Raw genomic sequence first — 18,623 nt, forward strand, 5'->3', positions numbered from 1 at the left:
ACTTTCTTTCTCTTAATTGTTTTCTTTTATGTGTACTTTTTTGGTGCATTAGACTAGTATTATTTCTCGTCTTTTCTAATGAACTCTTTCCATTTTTTACTTTATAAAAGTAATAGAAATACATTATAGAAATGCATATATACATTGTACTATTACAGGTAGGAGTTTTTTACATGTATATACTACATGCACATTACTGAACATTTAGAAAATACAGAGGAACAAAAAGAAGAAAATAGTAAATTCCACCATTCAAGGAATAACTTCAGAGTATTTTGACATATATCCTGTCATTCTTTTTCATGTGTGTATTTTTATTTTATTTTTTACAAAAGTGAAACTATACTATTATGTCCTGTTTTACAGCGGACTTTCTGTTCTTAGTGGTATATCATGAACAAATTCCTGTGTAATTTATTATTCCTAGAACATTTTTTAATGTTAAGTTTTTTTAAATTATAGTAGTGATGCATGTTCATTGTTGAAGATGAATTATGGTAACGTGAAGATTAAGAGTAGTCTGTCCGTAATCTCATCATTCTACAACACGGTATATGATACTCTCTGTAGCTAAGTGTTTATGTGCATGTATTTACAATTATAGAAGTAAGTTTAGTCTTTATCATTGTCTAACTGATTTTACTTTTTACTTAATATATCATGAATACCTCTCCAGGCTGATAAATAAACATTTGTTATTATCTTTTCTATTTTATTTAACTGTTCCTTGATAGATTGTTTTCACTTTTTCTTTTGATATAAGTAAATAGAATATCTTTATACACATCTATAGTTATTTACTTAGGATAAATCTGCAAAGTATAATTGCTGTATTGATAAAACAATGCCATTTTTCAGGCTTTTGCTTCATATTGCTAAATTATCATCTATAATTCATATTTCTGTTAGCAGTGCATGAGATTGACTCCTTACCATAATCCCAACATTTATCAATTTGATAGATGAGCAATGATATTTTGTTTAATCTGCATGATTTTGGTGGTTTTTTATATATTTTTTGCACAATAGAATTCTTTTTTGGAGTTTTCTATATCTCGTTCCTTTTTCTACATTGTCTCCTTCTTATTGACTTACAGGAATTCTTTAAGAGCATGGGCCCTGGTATTTGAATTTTGTTCTGTCATTTGCTGATTGTGTGACCTTGAGCTAGTTATTTAACCTCTTCAGACTTTAAGCAAGGATAATGATAGGGTAGCTATGGATGAATAAAAACGTGCTTGTACAGCACTAGCCTAGGGTTCTCCAGATGTGGTCCAGTCCATTGTCCATTTAGGGGGTTCTTGATGTTAATACTATTATCATGATAACACTAAGATGTTATTTCTCTTTTTCATTAACCCACCCATCCTTTTCCTTCTTATCTGATATGTTACAGTAAATAGTATTGTGAGAAGGTCATATGTTTTGTATTTAGACTGACTTTGGTTTTAATCCTGGCTCTGTTACTTAGATGAAATTTCTCAGCCTGTTTCTTCATCAGTAAAATGAAGATGGTAATACCTTACGTTGCATAACTGAATACTTGGCCTTAGCTGCTATTATGATTACTAATAATTATACCCTTATAATAATCTGGATTTTTTAATTCTATTCCTTTGGGTGTGACTGACAGCAGCCTTACTTTATAACATGAGTTTAATCGAATTTTATGTCCTGTTATCTGTAGTTTGCAGATGCTGAAGGTTACTTTGCTGCTTGCACAACAGATACAACTATGAATAGTTCTTTGGTAAGTGCTTTTTTTCTCATCAGGAGTGGAATGGGTGGAGTTGAGCCATGACAGGAAGGACTGAAATAGCTTTGTAACACCACTGTATTAGGATGTAGATATATCCTAATATTGGGTGCCCGCCATAAAAATTGTAATATGGTGCTTTCTTTCTGGGACCTTGAAGTAAGCAGTTCAGCCTTGTGAGAGAGAGGGGAAGAGGAGGACAGTTGGTGAAGGAGTGAAAATCCTAAGGGACAGTCCTTTGTCCTTTGTTTCTTACCCACTTCATCACTTTGTATTCATTATTATTATCACTTAGAAGCAAATATATTCGTTTGACACTGAGCATATATAAGCAAATTGTTCATTTGTTCCACAGATTTTTTCCACAAATTTTTAAGAGCACTTTTTTTTTTTTTTAAAGATATATTTAAGTGTGGTAAGGAGTCAGTGTAACGAAGAGACTGGCTATTTTCAGATACATTGGCAGAGTTCTATACCAAGAGCTAAAAGAGAATTGAGTAGAAAACATTTTCTGTTAATTTAAGAAACAGCTTAGTTGGAGAATTGTGCCTTAAATATAGATCATTTAAAACACATTTGTAAAAACAGTAGAGGAATTCAGAACCACTTAAAAACACAGACCTCTAGAACATGGTTAGATAAACCTGTTGTCTAGACAATTCTATTGTCTACCACTTGATTATTTTACATCTCTGTTTCTAGGAAAGTTTTTTTAAATACGATTTTATGAGGTTGTTATGAGGACTAATGAGAAAGGTATGTTTAACTGCTCTGGACTTGGTAACTGGTACATTGTGAGAACAGAGAAGTGGTAGCCGATTTTTTCTTGTTTATTAATCCTGTAATGGTTCTCAGGAATCTTAATCTTTAGTTGAATCTTCAGTAATAAGAGGAAACAATTTGGCAAATACATACACATATTAGATCTTGATTATCTCTTCATTGTCTGCCTTCACCTGTAAACTATATCATCACTGAGGACAGAGACTTTGTCTTTTTTTCAGTCTTAGATCCCCAGGATCTAGTACAGTTTCTGACATAGTAGAACTCAGCATGTATTTGTTAAAAGAATAAATGAAAAGGAATTGGAGATAATCTGTTAGCTCGAGAAGAGGTCTGTTTTTAGGACATTTAAATGTTAAGTATAATGTACCAATGCTATTCCGATATATTTTGGGAAAATTCTGCTGTGGTGAACAGCAGAATATGGTGGTGAACAGCTGTGTTTTGAGTGGTATTTATGTCTACATGCCATCAACTTAAATTTTAGCCAATATATCAGCTATTATACTTGCTGTTTATATTTGTTTCTGTTTTTGTTACATTCTAGAGTGAACCTCTTTATGTTCCTGTGAAATTTCATGATATTCCAAGTGAAAAACCTGAGAACACAAACATTGATACTGAAGAAAGTAAGCAAAACTTAGAATTTTATAACTTAGAAATAGAAGGAAATTTTAGCTTCATTTAAGCCATCCCCAAACTTAGTGATTTTGTGGGTTGAGTGGGATCACCTGGCATTTCTTCTTTTCCATGATGTATTGTCTTGGCCTCTAGTCTTCCAGAAGTTTGACTGGAAGTTTTTATTTAAACCAGAAATAATTTCCAAATATCAGAAATCTCTATGGTTTCATCATACATATATATGTATATATTTAAATGAACAAGATCCTCTTCAGCCATGCCATTTGAGACTCCTAATAGCAAATTACAGGAGTTTTTTTGGTTCTGTGAATTGAGTAAAGAATATCAGCTTCAGTGTAAGCACAGTATTTATCCATAATACTCTCTTGCAAAGAATGGACCTCTAGAGGAATGTTCTGCATGCTGGACCAGGAACGTAATTCTCATAAATTGGCTATCTATGAAGATAACTCCAAATAAAGTTTTACCATAAATGCTAAAATAATAACCATACTATAATCCTGATCTAGGCAGTTGTGTATGTACACAATTGCAGAACTTTTCTTTGGATATTGGTCTTATTTTAAAACCCTTAAAACATTTTTATAGATGAAATGTTTTTCCTGTTACTCTTTGAGCAGAACTGCCCCAGGTAATAATAGAACTCCGGTTTTCTTTGCTGTCCCAGGTCTGATCATATGTGGATTAAAGAATATGCATTTATCAGTAAATTAAAACTTGTGACTTTCATTGGATGTGAGGGGAGATGTTAATGATTTTGTATTATACTTTTCCTTTTAAGCTCCCAAAAAGTCTCGTGTAAGGTTCAGTAATATCATGGAGATTCGGCAGCTTCCATCAAGCCATGCATTGGAAGCTAAATTGTCTCGCATGTCATATCCTACTGTGAAAGAACAAGAATCCTTATTCAAAACTGTGGGGAAGCTTACTGCAACTCAAGTAGCAAAAATTAGCTTTTTTTTTTGCTTTGTGGTAGGTCTTCTTTTTATTATATGTTCAGAACTTGAATTTTAAGACTGTATACATGCCAGCAGTATGCTATGGAAACGTAACACTGTTAGGTTGCTTAACTGTGACTTTAAAACTCAGCTATCTGGCATCATTGGGAACTTTGAATATCAAAGTCAGCAAATGCTTACCATACCTCAAAGAATTTCATCAATACTATAACACAACAACTACTTATATATATTCAGAATTTGGCATTGCTTCATGGTCAGGATAATTAATAGTTATTTTACACTATGATATATACAAAGGCTGGTAAATAACCAGATGAGAGTTTACTGTATGCATTGATTTTGTCGAATAAGTGGTTTTGTAGTTGTATAATAAATTGGTGTAAATGTCAAATATTTTAGCAAGTACTCATAGCAAACACTTCTATAGAATTTATGTTATTGTTAATAGTTTTTCTATTAATAAAGAAACTGAAAAATGTGCTAAAGATTTCACATAGAATAATCATACAGCAAATATTATTTTAGAATAAGCTGGGATTAGACTTGTCTGAGTTAGTGAAAACTGAAGTTTAGAATTTGATAGTGAATTTCAGGGCCCTTTTCCTGCATATGTCATTGGGAGCAGCCTAATCCAAGGTTGTTTAATACTAGCCTTTAAGATTTTAAATTTATACTGAGCTTTTTAAAAGACCAGATAATGCAGTGCTAATGTCAATATCATTAGCCTGATCTTAAGATTTTTTTACTTCACAGTTTTGCCTCATTGCAGAGCCCATTTTTCTCCATCCTTCTCCTGAATAACATCTAGCTGAGTGATGCCTTGATTAATATATTCAACAGTACAAATCAAAAAATCATTGTGAGTTACGATAATTACATATATACTAAAATTAATTTAAAGGCTCATACATTTGGCCTATGCTGTTAATTATTTTTTGTTCGCTTGTTTTAAATGAATGTAAAGCAAGACTAAGCTTTATCATATGTTACCTAATTTTCAAATGAGACTTGAGGTGAAGAATAATAAAGCATCTACATAGTAAAAGTTAAAAACAAAGGTGAAAAGATAAGGGTCAGATTCAATGGGTAGGATGTGTGTGTGGTGGAAAGAAGCTGGCTGTGGAATGGGATGATTATATCAGGAACTCTGATTTAAAGGAAGAAAGCTACTTTGAGCACACAGTTCGTCTCTGGCAAATTGGTAAAAGGAAAAGCAAAAAGGAAAATCTCCTGAATTACACAGCTATTTGCCTATTAAAAGGAACTGTTTCCCTTCATTGGATAAAGCAAAGTTTTTTCCCAACTCATAACTCTGAGAGAATGTGTTACATAAATACATTATACAGGTACTATTCCATGCTGACTTACAGGTAAATATGTACATATAAAAAGCCTTTTAAAAATTGTGGTAAAATATATGTGCTATAAAATTTGCCATTTTAACCTTTTTTATCATTTTAACCATTTTTAAGTGTATAGTTCAGTGGCATTAGGTACATTCACACTGTTGTGCAACCACCTATCGACAGAACATTTTTCATACTACAAAACTGAAATTCTGTATCCGTTAAATAACTCCCCTTTCTCACCTCCCCCTGCCTCTGACAGCCACCATTCTACTTTCTGTCTCTATGAATTTGACTACTCTTAAGTATCTCGCGTGAGTGGAATTCTACACTGTTTTAACTTTTTTTTTTCCCTTAAGATTTTATTTATTTATTTGTCAGAGAGAGAGAGAGCATGCACTAGCAGGGGGAGTGGCAGGCAGAGCAGGCAGAGGGAGAAGCAGGCTCCTCACCGAGCAGGGAGCCGGATGTGGAGCTCCATCCCAGAACCCTGGGATCCTGACCTGAGCCTAAGGCAGACGCTTCACCTAGTGAGCGACCCAGGCGCCCCACTGGTTTTCCTTTTATAGCTGGCTTATCTTAGCATAAAGTCTTCAGTGTTCATCCTCGTAACGTGTCAGAACTTTCTTGCCTTTTAGAGGGTGAATACCGTATCACTGTACAGATATACCACGTTTTGTTTATTCATTGTGGATCTGCACTTGGGTGCTTCTACCTTCAGTAGTGTTTAAAAAAAAAGTCTTTAGTAAGTTCCAAGAGTAGAAAACTATGTTAGTCTTTAGTAAAGACATTTCTGCAGAAAGAGTAAGATACTCCAGGTATAAAGCTTTTTGGAAACCTAACTTAAGAGTGATAAGCTTTGATAAGGTTTAGAGCAGTGCTGTTCAATAGAAATATAATATGAGCCTCAAATGCAGGTGACATACGTATTTTTCAATTTTCTACAGTTAGAAAAATTTTTAAATTTTTCAGAGAAATCAAGAGAAACAAGTGAAGTTAATTTTAATACTGTTTTTATTTAACCCATTATATGTAAAATATTTTAATATCTATATAAAAATTATTAATGGGATAGTTTATTTTTGTTAGTACTAAATATTCTAAGCATTTCATTTTCTATTTCATTTCGGTTTCCATTTCATTTCAATTTCAGTTTTTATTTCAATTTTAGTTGCTAAATATTTCAGTTCAGACTTGCCACATTTCAGTTCTCCAGTAGCTACATGTGGCTAGTGTCTAACGTATTGTACAGTGCAGGGCAGAAGGAGTTACTAATTCCTGTATTTGCCAGTCCTCTTTGAATATCTTTTGTCTCGTTAGGGCTTACGATGTTTTAATTTTTCTCTCTAGGATATAATTTAGGTCATACAGTGTTTGCCTTGAATATTTTCTGTGATAATTTTAAGATAACTTACCACTCATGAAATAATGAAATATATGTTATTTGTGATAGATTATTTATTAGTAAGTGGTTGTCCTCCACTGTGAAAAAATGAAGGGAAGCATTGTAAGGTTAATTTTTATTGGAGGTGATTGAGATGGGTCTTCTTTTGAAATGAGAGTGCCTTGGGTTTGAGAGCTAGAAAATGGGGAGAGGTGTAGAATAGAAAGATCTTTCTAGAAAGGGTTTATAGCTAATGATGATTTCTTACGATTTCTGAATGGCTGCTACCTGAATGATCTGTCTTTATTTCTTTATCGTGCATTAGCAGAGACCAGTGAGATTGTTTGGAAAATGAGCGCAGTATGTTAAAGTGTTAAGGAAAGTGGGTCAAGAGAGCTAATTATCACCCTATAAGTATTATCTGTTCTTGTAGATAGATCTCCAAAAGATGATTAAGAGCAGAATCTTCTACCTTTTTTCTAACACTTCATATATGTTTGATATTGCTCATCTTAGCAATTGTTACTTCGTTTTCTTGTTTAGAAAGTCCAGTGAAATTATCTAGGAACTTGGAGGACTATGGACGGTGTCAAAATCACTTTGCCGTAGTTTTATTCTGTCTCTCGTCTTGAGTACGGTGTAGACTAAATGGAGTCTACTAAACTCAGCTACCTGCTACCTTCCAGCAGTGCTCTAAGATCATATGTCTTTGTTGCTTTGTTGAAGTATAAATGCTAATAATTATAGTACTCACTTAACTACAAGTTCTCAGAGAGATCAAGAGATGCCTCTGTCTTAAGAGAGGCTTCTTCAGTGGAATATGAATATGTTTAAGTAACAGTGATGCCAAAACCAGTTAGATAAGCAGTTAATTTACTTTGATTGACCCAGCAGTCTGCTTCTTAGTGTATGTATTAGTGACGCTCATGCACATGTGCACCAGGAGGCATGCACTAAAATGTTCATAGTAGCCTTGTTTGAAATAGTCCAAAAGGATCCGTTGACAGAAAAATGGATGAGTTGTGGTAATATGTTTTAGAATATCTGATAGCAGTGAAAATAAGTGAATTTTGGAACCCCTCCCATGTGCACGCGTGCGCACGCACACACACACACACCTGAGGCTTCATCAAAAAGAGATCTTTTTTTTTTTTTTAAAGATTTTATTTATTTATTTGACAGAGATAGAGACAGCCAGCGAGAGAGGGAACACAAGCAGGGGGAGTGGGAGAGGAAGAAGCAGACTCATAGCAGAGGAGCCTGATGTGGGGCTCGATCCCATAACGCCGGGATCACGCCCTGAGCCGAAGGCAGACGCTTAACCGCTGTGCCACCCAGGCGCCCCCAAAAAGAGATCTTTTTTACTCCTTAAATCACATTAGGCACAGTATTGAGAATATAAGAATATCCTAGCCTAGATGAGCAAAAGAAAAGGAAAAAAATCCTCATTACTGGAAAACTTCCTTTCATTATATCCAGTTATGGGAACTCTATTATGTTTCCAAACTGAGAATCAGAGATACAATCATAATTAGCCAGCAAATTCACATTTTTCATTGGACATTTTTAAATTTCCAAAGAGTGATTATGTCCTTTTATGTTTCAGTCTACCTAGCTGGCTATTTTGATCCATCCCCATAGGTGTCATCTTGTTCAATAGATTTCTCATCATGCTGTGTTCATCTGTACATATTTTAATATTTGAGAATTTCCCCAAATTTTAATTTGGCTTAGATAAACTTTAATAGAATGCTAGAAATGCTTGGATAAAGCAAATTTCAAAATTGATTTAATATTCAGTTTTACCCTAGTTGTTAATTTCTTAAGGGAAATTGAATAGCAAAGAACTTCAATCTAATTATAAGTGCCCTCTTTTTAGGCCTGTGATTTTTCAATAGAAAGCAATTTTAAAAGCTCTTACGATAAAATATCAAGGAGGGGGGAAAAGAGGGGCCTGTAAATTATGACAGATAAAAGCATGTCATTCATTAGGTTTCACTTTGTTTTCTTTTTCTTTAGTGGTTTCTGGCAAATTTGTCATATCAAGAAGCACTTTCAGACACACAAGTTGCTATAGTTAATATTTTGTCCTCAACTTCTGGTAAGAAATTTGTCTTCAAAATCTACATTNAAAATTAAAAAAAAATAAAAGCTCTTACGATAAAATATCAAGGAGGGGGGAAAAGAGGGGCCTGTAAATTATGACAGATAAAAGCATGTCATTCATTAGGTTTCACTTTGTTTTCTTTTTCTTTAGTGGTTTCTGGCAAATTTGTCATATCAAGAAGCACTTTCAGACACACAAGTTGCTATAGTTAATATTTTGTCCTCAACTTCTGGTAAGAAATTTGTCTTCAAAATCTACATTGTGAGTTGAAATCTGTTTCTGTTATATATATACACACACAAACACACATATGTGTGTGTGACACACACATACACACATACACATTTTTATCTTATTACAAATTATTACATTCATTCTAATGTACGTTAGTATATTGTAACTACATAATATTTGTAGTTTTATGCTGTGGCCTTGTGCTATTTATATTCCTTTGATTATTTTATGGTATTTTTTTTATGTAACAACATATTGAGGTTTTATAGGCTGGTTCTTTGTATTGTAGTCATTCCTTTCACATATTCTTTCTGAAGATCTTTTTCTAGACCCTTTGGCTAAATGTAATTGCTTATTTCAGAACCATAATTTACCCTATGAAAGATGTTTTATTTTAAAAATTGAATCACCTTCCAAATCTGGGAGAGGAAGAGTATTTTTGAAGCTATAAAAATAACTTGAGCACACATGCTTGATTATCATGAGGTCATTATGTTACTCTGAGTGTTCAATTTCATTGTCTTATTAGTTTAAAGTAAACGGGGCTGTACTTAATCTGTATTATTAAAATAAGAATGGTTTAGTTTAAAGGCTGTTTTTGACAGTATTTAAACTGATGTATCTTTTTTCCTTGTAGGACTTTTTACCTTAATTCTTGCTGCAATGTTTCCAAGTAACAGTGGAGATAGATTTACTCTTTCTAAACTATTAGCTGTAATTTTAAGGTAAGAATATAGCATAATAGTTAATTCTGCTTAAAAATATGTTTACAAAATTTCTAGTAGTGACATAGGGTAGTTTATATTATAGTATACCGTATAGGCAGAGAAAGATGAGGATAAAAGAAGGTTTTATATGGCAGCATGCTACTCAGCCTGTGTCACATCCTTAACTAGTTTTCTAAATGTTCCTGGGGAGAGTAACTGGAGGGAAGGATACCAAGGCAGCTTTGGCTCCCATTCATGGGAGAACAGATGGTATATAATACTATGTATTGTACTGATGCTTACATTTAACTTAATGTGGTAACTTAATCCTCATTACCTCCCAAGTTCCTATTTCCTTTTCCTAAAATAAGTTCCCTTTTTTGTTTTGATTTTGGGTTTTTCTTCTACTTTTGGAAGTCAAACATGCAGTCTTCTCTGATGACTCCGCCTCAAGTGATCTTTCAGTTATTTTCTGTATAAATCATTTGGCAACTTTGCATTACTGTATAACATCAGTATTGTCAATAACTGTATTTAAGTCTTTTATTTTTATGTAACTTTGTGTATGTTTGTCTTGTCTTTTCTGTGGATTTTAAACCTTTAAAGGCCAAGGCCTTGTTTTATCCTTACTTGTGCCACCAACAGTCTAGCCTAGGGCTTTGCTTACCAGCAGTACTCAAAAAAGATGTGTCAGTTTAAGAAAGCTATTGTTTTTACAGAAAAAAAATCAGAAATCAGAGAAGGTAGTAGAATGATTTAATGGAGTGAGTAATGTTTCTTAGCTGTCAGAACTGGGTTTGAATTAGAGCTTTGTTCTTTGTTTCTGTCAGTTCCCTTAAACTCTCTGAGAGGTTTTCTTAGGTGAGAAAATGATGATAGCATCTACTTTCCAACCTTGTTTTAAAGTTTGGAGGGAATATATATAAAAAATGATTGTCATGGGGACTGAGGTACTCTTATTATGATGGGTTTTTCCTTTATAGTTACAACCATGGTAGTTTCCAAGGGTAGGCAGGTTGACCAACTAATTTACTATTTAGACTTTATGGCCACTAGAAGTTTATTATATTTCATGATTGACTGATTGTTTTAGCCAAACATATTTTTGTATTGGGGAAATCTAATGTATTTGTATTGGAGAAGTAAACGAGGTTTTATTCAACTTTATTCAAAATTCATGCTAATTTTTAACTCTTCTCTGTACTATATTAATAAAGTTTTGGAAAAGAAGGAAATAGGTATAAAATGTTGAACAAGGTAAGTATTTTGACAAAGTCCATTAGAGTAGATCTAGAACAGGGGTCAGCAGACTAAGGTGAGCTAGCTTCTTCCTATTTTTGTAAATAAAGCTTTATTGGAATATAGCCGCTCTTATTTGTTAGCAAACTGTCTATGGCTGCTTAAGCACCATAATGACAGTTCAGTTGCAACAGAGACTATATGGTCTGCAAGCCTAAAATATTTACTGTTTGTTCCTTTAAGGAAGTTTTCTTGACCTATGGTCTAGAAAAATTATTACTTAGAATTTTTTTGTGTATTTATTACATGTTCTTAATACTGTATTGAACATCGTTTTATACTTTGTTTTGAAATAACCTTATACATCAGTTTCTGAGGTTATAAAAAGAATTTGACATAGCAACAATCTTGAAGGAAGTCTTCTGATAAGCTAAAAAGTCTCACTTCATCAGTCAAGAGACAGAAAAGAGGGTACCCGCCATCTAAACTATCTGGAATTCAATCCTGCCTCCATCATTACTAGTTTTGCGATTTCTTCCCTCTCTGTGTCACAGTTTCTTGCTTCTCTGTGTCACAGGTTCCTCACCTGTAAGTTGGGAATACTAGTAAGATTTGTCTGAAAGGATTCTTATGAGGGTTAAATGAGTTAAAACTTTAAAGTGCTTGAAACAGTGTCTGATGTATAATAGGTGCTCAATATATTTAGTCATTGTGATTATTATTATCTAAATGGAATTGAAATCTCTAGTTTTTAGTATGTTGTGGGTGGTCAATAAATAATAGCTGAATTTAAACAACAGAAAATTGTAATATTTAATTGAGAGACATGAATACTTAATGTAACTAGATTTGACTTATGATATAATTCCATAAGGGAAAAAAAAATTTTTTTAATATTCCTCTCTCGTGTCACTTAGTTTTTTGGATCAGTAGATGAAAGAATTAGACTGGTTTTTAAAAAAAATTAACACTATTTTATCTGCTTTGAAAATATGTACAATTACAAGATGCATAGGAATAGACAGTATAAGCTCCCTGAGAACAGGAACCACATCTCTTTTGTTTGCTGCTGTAACACAGTGCTTAGCTCAATACATATATAACTTAAAAATTTTTTTCCAATAAATGACAGTTGAGTGAATGAATGATCTCTGATTTCTCTACATTTTTAATTCAGTTTTTTCATACATTAATTAATCTTTTAAACATTTAAGGATAGTTTTATTGCTAATATAGGTTTTACTAGTAGCCAAGAGTTAGTGCTATTGCTAGGTTTGTATGGATATACTGTATGTGTATCTTCAGAAAAAACGTTTGGAAGAGGGCTGACAAGTGGCTACTTCGTTAACTGGAAAGTAGTAGGTAGCATAGGAGGTAAAAATGCTTACCCAGAAGCAGACTGGCTGAGTTTCAGTCCCCGCTGTGTGATTGTGGTCAAGTTATTTTGTATGTTTGTGCATTAGTTTTCTCAGGTGTAAAATGGTAATGGTAGTAACAACAATACCTTCATTACAAGGCAGTATGTACATTTCGTGAGAATTAAATGATTACAAGTATAGCACTTAACCTGCCCTGTTAATATTGTTAGATATTATTAATTAAATCACTAAATTCTTTGACAGTTGTAGTTTTGCCCAGTTTTGAGAGTAGTCTAGATCACTTGTAAATAATTTTTATCTTTATTATTAGCCCTTTTTAGGGAGTTTATTGTTTTGCTCATCAGTAATCCTATTATTCCCGCAGCATTGGAGGTGTTGTGCTGGTAAACTTGTCAGGGTCTGAGAAATCTGCTGGAAGAGATACAATAGGTAAGTATGTGACTCTGCATTCTTTCTGTTAAGAGTATACCAGAAAGTTTTGTGCGTGTCATTATTTGTGTCCTTGCATGCATGTGTGTGCACACACACAGAGAGGGTGGGCACTAATGGGTTCTTTTTTCAACTTTTCCTTTGGAAATAATGTAAAAAATTTCAAAAATAGGTCACAGAGTTCTCATATAGCCTTCACTCAGTTTCTTTGCTAACTATGTACATAACTGCAGTCTAGTTATAAAAGTCAGGAATTAACATTGATTATTTTATATATATATATAAATTTTTTTTAGTTTTATTTATTTTTTTTAGAGAGGGAGAGAGATGGGGCCTGGGGAGGGACAGAGGGAGAGAAAGAGAGAGAGACTGTTAAGCAGCCTTCATGCCCAGTGCTGAGTCCGATGTGGGCTCAATTTCACAACCCTAAGATCCTGACCTGAGCTGAAATCGAGTTGCCGTTTAACCAACTGAGCCACCCAGGCACCCCAACATTGATTATAATTAAATTATCGAGTCTATATGTATAACCTTTTCAAATCTCACCATTTTCCCCACTAATGTTGTTTTTCTGGTGCAATATCACTTGTTGCATTTAGTTTTCATATCTCCTTAGCATCCTTTAATCTGGAACTGTCCCCCAGTCTCTGTTGTTGTTGTTGGTGGTGGTGGTCCTTTTGTAACCTTAACACTTTTGAAGGATACTGTCTAGTTGTTTTGTGGAATGTTCTCACTTTTGGTCTGTCTGATACTTCCTTATGGTTAAATTTATGTTGTGTATTTTTGGTAAGAATGCCATGAAAGTGATATTAGAAGTGTCCTGATAAACACATTATATCAGAAGGCGCATGATGTTGTCCCGTTACTAGTGACTAGTTAATTTTAAGGTGGTGTCTGCCAGGTTGCTCCAGTGTAAAGTTACTAATTTTTTTCTTTCTAAGTAATAAGCAGCTTGTGGGGAAATACTTTGAGACTGCAAATACCCTGTTTCTGTTATACTTGCACCCACTAATTTTGTGATTCACTCATGCGTCTTGCCTGAAACATTTACTGCTATGGTGAACACTCAGTTGTGATCCATTGTTTAGGTTAAACAAAAACAAAGACAATCAACCCAGCTTAATGGCTTCCGTCTGGATACTTTGTTTAGATATTTAAAGTTGATTGAATGGAAAGGTGCTTTCTAAACTATCCCTGGTCACTGCCCAGTGAGCCATGCCTTGAACTGTATCACCTCTTTCTCACCCAGAGAGCTTTGTGTATGTAAAACAATACATGCATTTGTTATGTATGTGTGAGATTTTATTGATAGGCTTTCTTTTTGCTTTTTACAAATGTTTTAGAATAATTTTTAAAAATAGATTTAATAAAACATTGGACTTTTGGATAATTAAAGTATTAAATGTGGTCACTTGGCAGACAGCACATTAATTTAGCTGTTTTTAAAGGCTTACTAATGTGTTTTCAGTTTTCAGGGAGTTCTTGATTTTAATCATTATTTGAGATTTACAAAATGAAACTACTAAAGAATAAATAATACTATATTTAACCATGTAGTATTACATGATCTGAAATAGAAGATGAGGATGGAAATTCAGTGGAGGAAGAGGATGCTTTGTGGCAGAAGGGTGAACTTTAACTGGGCCTTGAAGATGGTAGTGGAATATATAATAAAGATGATAGGTCACAGTGGGGAGGACTGTATAAGCAGTGGCTTAGAGATGGAAAGAAACATTGTTATGCCAGACAGTGTCATGTACCAAATTATTTATTTGGGGAAAATATGAAGTAGCATTTCAAAATTTTTTAAAAAAGTGTTACTTATGTGAGTTTTAATATAACATGCATGTTTGGCTAGATCATTGGATGTTTTTGAATGTGTTTGTTCACTCTTTAAACTTCTTCCTGTACTCCTGGAGAACATGGGAGCGGGTGGGATCTACTTTATCTTTTCATATTTGTGTACTTCTTGAAATCACATCTGACACATTGTCAGATTTTAAATAAGTGTGTGTGAATGAGTTAATGAACAAATCCATTAAAACTCATTATGTTAATTTTTACAGGTTCTATTTGGTCTCTCGTTGGAGCCATGCTCTATGCTGTCTATATTGTTATGATTAAGAGAAAAGTAGACAGAGAAGATAAGTTGGATATTCCAATGTTCTTTGGTAAGAGTATGTTTACCTATGATGCTGCTTTCTTTGAATGACTAACTTAGGGTTTTGGTTTTGGAGGGAATAAGGAAGGAAGCCTTTCTCTCCTTCTCCATATGATTCTTTAAAACCATCACATTTTAAAGATTTTGAAGTCCAGTCTCAGTGTTTTTCTCATACTTTGCCCTGCATGATTATGCACCTAGGCTGGAATGCTGGTTTCCTCAGTGTGAGGCAAAGAAAGAAATTCCTCCTAATACCATTCATGTCTTTAGCCTGTGAATCAGATATTTTCTTCATTGATATGACAGAATTATGCTATCATAAGCATGTGAGAGTATGCCTGTTATATTACACATTTTGCTATTTTTAAATTGTTAGAAGCATAGGACTGGAGAAACTGCGCCCAACTGATACGTATAATACTATTCTTGTCTATGTGTTGTTCATTAAAACTCATGGGCTATTGAAAGGCTTTCCATTTGCACTTTAAGATATAGACTCTTTTATGATATAGGTTTTCAAATTACCCAATTGTAGTTTTTGGCATCAGTTCTTAATTTTGGTAAATAAAATACCTAATACGATTTATAAGCTCTTCCTTGCCTCATATCAGCTCACTAAAAAACTTATGCTCTCTGTTGGATATCTGTAGATGTCTTCCAAAAGATAACCTAAGTATCAATAAATAAAAAAGCCTGGTGATGAAAGTTCAAAGTATAGCTTATAGGGAATCAGGAGACCAGGAATATGGCTGTTCTAATTTCATTTATTTCTTACTCATCTGCAAAATGAGGAAATTGGACTAGATGAGTCGCTTTCAGAGTGATCTGCAGAGGATCCTGGGAAGGGTGGGAGGAGGTGGAGTTGCGTGCGTGGTTCTGGTTCTTGGAGTCCTTTGCTGCTTCAGCTGGAGCAGCTCTGTTTTGTTTGGCTTTTGCATTGTAATTTAATTTGTAGGAAAGATTTTTCTGCTAAGAAAAAGTTTGAATATCTTCACTTAAAGATTAACAGAAAAAAAACATTTGGAAAGCTACCCAGACCAAGTGATCACTCAAGTTTAAGTACGGAATTCAATAAATATATCTTAAATATGAAGGTAATTTTAGTGATGTCTTATTTTAGAGTCATAGAAAATTCCACTTGGAATGGAACAAAATACTAAATTTTTTGAGTGTTTTTTTTTAAGATTGGCAATTTTCAGGAAATATTGTTTAATTTACTATTATTACGGTATACACAGAAATGTAACTTCATTGGTCTTCTTCATGTATAATATAACACAGTATTGATTTGACCTGGGCTTTACAATAGGCAGGACTAGAAAAGAAGTTAGAATTGGGTTGTATAGGGTTCTTTAGGCATGGGGATATGAGCAGAGCATAACAGGGAACAGTGTGTAGATCTGTGTGATTGTACTGGAGGCTAACTTTAGGGAAGAACAGGAGGATATGCAGGCTACATTCTGGAGGATCAGGAGAATAGGTGGAAGCAATTGGGACCTTTGTCTTTAGGTCCCAAGGTTGTTAATTTATGTGAGATTCCATAGACTTGATATAGTTCAGGGACCCCAAATTAGATTTGGTTTTGGTAATGCCAAATTCTGTGTTTTAATTACAACTTTTTAATGTTGTGTAAGCTTTTCAGGTCATGAGTCCCTTCTGTATGTGTCATTTTATTTGTTTTTATTTTTATCACTAGATGTCTTAAATTGGGTATCCTAGAAGCAGGATATGAGACAGGGATTTGTTATGGGTGATTGATTTATTGAGGGGCGCTCTGCAGGGAAAACTGACAAGAGACTAAGAAAAGCAGTATAAAGAAGGGGAAAGAACCATGTGGGCTCATGTATAATTGAGGTTTGGCCCAGTTCATGGCATGTCGGGGGGCAGGAGGTGGGAGGGTGGTGAAGGAGCAGGTAACGTCTAGGTACTGCTCAGAGACCGTCTGGCCTTGAGCCGTTAGGATTTCAGCCATGAGAGTGGCCTTGAGCATCCTTCACGGATTAGGTGTGGCCTGTAGAGGGTGTGGGCTGCTCAGGGTGGGAACTTCATGGGAAAGGCAAGCTTGTTTGCTCTGCAAGACAGTTCTTCAGAGACGGTGGGTGGCTGGCTGTGAGTCTTTAGCAACAGATAGAGAGTGGATGCTCCAGTCCTGTTAGGATTTAAGTAGGCATCCTAAATCTGGTTTATTATTTAGCAACAAATATAAAATATATATTTACTGCAATTTAACTTTCTTTTAAGAATGCTCTATAGTTACCTAATGGATCTCATAGTAGATCTGTGGTGTTTAACTGTATAGGAAGTACAATAAAAATTGTAAATTTTTCCTTTATACTCTTTGTATTCACATGTAGTAATATGTAAACTTACATTTCTTTAATAGTAATAGCAGCTTACCTTTACTAACTTTTTATGCCAGGTACTATGCTATATTTTATAAGTATCTCATCTAATTTTCCCAGTAACCTAGTTAAATATGATTTTACAGTTATGGATTGGAAAACGCTTAAAAGAGGTTTTGCCTCTTGTATAAGGTTTACAGTACTAGTGAATGGTGGAGCTGGGATTGGAACTCAGGGCAGTCAGACTGCAGAGCACACACTTTTGACCGCTAAATGTTACAGCCTTCCTTTACGGGTAGTCAGTCTGCACTTAGTTCATATGTTGAGCTATTTGTGTATGTATGTTATCTCACCAACTAGCTTATGAGAGCCTGGAGGGCAGGAACCAAGAATGTATCTGATTTGGAAATTTCCTCCATTATTCTTAGCAATACCACAGGCGCTTTAAACATAAATATGAGTTGAATCAGAGAGCAGACTGTCTACTTCCTCATATTTAATTTAGGCTGCATATCCATACACACAGATATACCAGTTTTTTTTTTTTTTAAGTTTGAAGACACTAGCTTATTAGTAGCTAAGGTTAACAACTTTTCTTTTTGAATTAAGTGGTTTATTCCATGGTAGTTGCTCCGTGCAGTGTGAGTAGTGGAACCTTGGAGACTCAGTGACCAACAGTTGCTAGTACAGTTTTTTCCGATGTTGAGCTGTCTGTACGTCTGACTGAAAGAAACTGAAGTTCCAGTAAAGGAAACCTGTTGGAGCCCTTTGTGCAAAATCTAATGTTTTCTAATTATAGAGTTATAAACTTGAAAAATTTAAATAAATCTCAATTACTAACTGTTGTCTCTTTTATACATATTTAGGTTTTGTAGGTCTGTTTAATCTGCTGCTCTTATGGCCAGGTTTCTTTTTACTTCATTATACTGGATTTGAGGACTTTGAGTTTCCCAATAAAGTAGTATTAATGTGCATTATCATTAATGGCCTTATTGGAACAGTTCTCTCAGAGTTCCTGTGGTTGTGGTATGTACTATTTATTACCCTATGATTTATTAGATACCAGTTCATGGACTTTTGGATAGTTGAAGCATTTATATTTCTTCTGTCTTCTGATGGTTCCTCCTGTGCACCTTCCCACCCTACACACTT

At 34.2% G+C, this 18,623-nt stretch overlaps 1 protein-coding gene across 2 annotated transcripts in view; it reads left to right on the forward strand.

The window, feature by feature from the left end:
- Nucleotides 1-18,623, forward strand: part of SLC35F5 (solute carrier family 35 member F5) — a 34,875-nt gene that overhangs the window by 6,039 nt on the left and 10,213 nt on the right. Inside the window, exons 5-12 of one of the 2 annotated variants that reach the window (XM_034654434.1) lie at nt 1,688-1,750; nt 3,087-3,168; nt 3,963-4,153; nt 8,893-8,974; nt 9,852-9,939; nt 12,904-12,968; nt 15,035-15,139; nt 18,338-18,497. In XM_034654434.1, coding sequence (XP_034510325.1) covers nt 1,688-1,750; nt 3,087-3,168; nt 3,963-4,153; nt 8,893-8,974; nt 9,852-9,939; nt 12,904-12,968; nt 15,035-15,139; nt 18,338-18,497 — 836 coding nt within the window. Of the gene's footprint in view, nt 1-1,687; nt 1,751-3,086; nt 3,169-3,962; nt 4,154-8,892; nt 9,001-9,238; nt 9,266-9,851; nt 9,940-12,903; nt 12,969-15,034; nt 15,140-18,337; nt 18,498-18,623 lie in introns of those variants that run through there. The other variant, XM_034654435.1, reaches the window with a different exon arrangement.

Source organism: Ailuropoda melanoleuca, chromosome 2 (assembly GCF_002007445.2).
Source record: "Ailuropoda melanoleuca isolate Jingjing chromosome 2, ASM200744v2, whole genome shotgun sequence".
NCBI classification, from domain to species: Eukaryota; Metazoa; Chordata; class Mammalia; order Carnivora; family Ursidae; genus Ailuropoda; species Ailuropoda melanoleuca.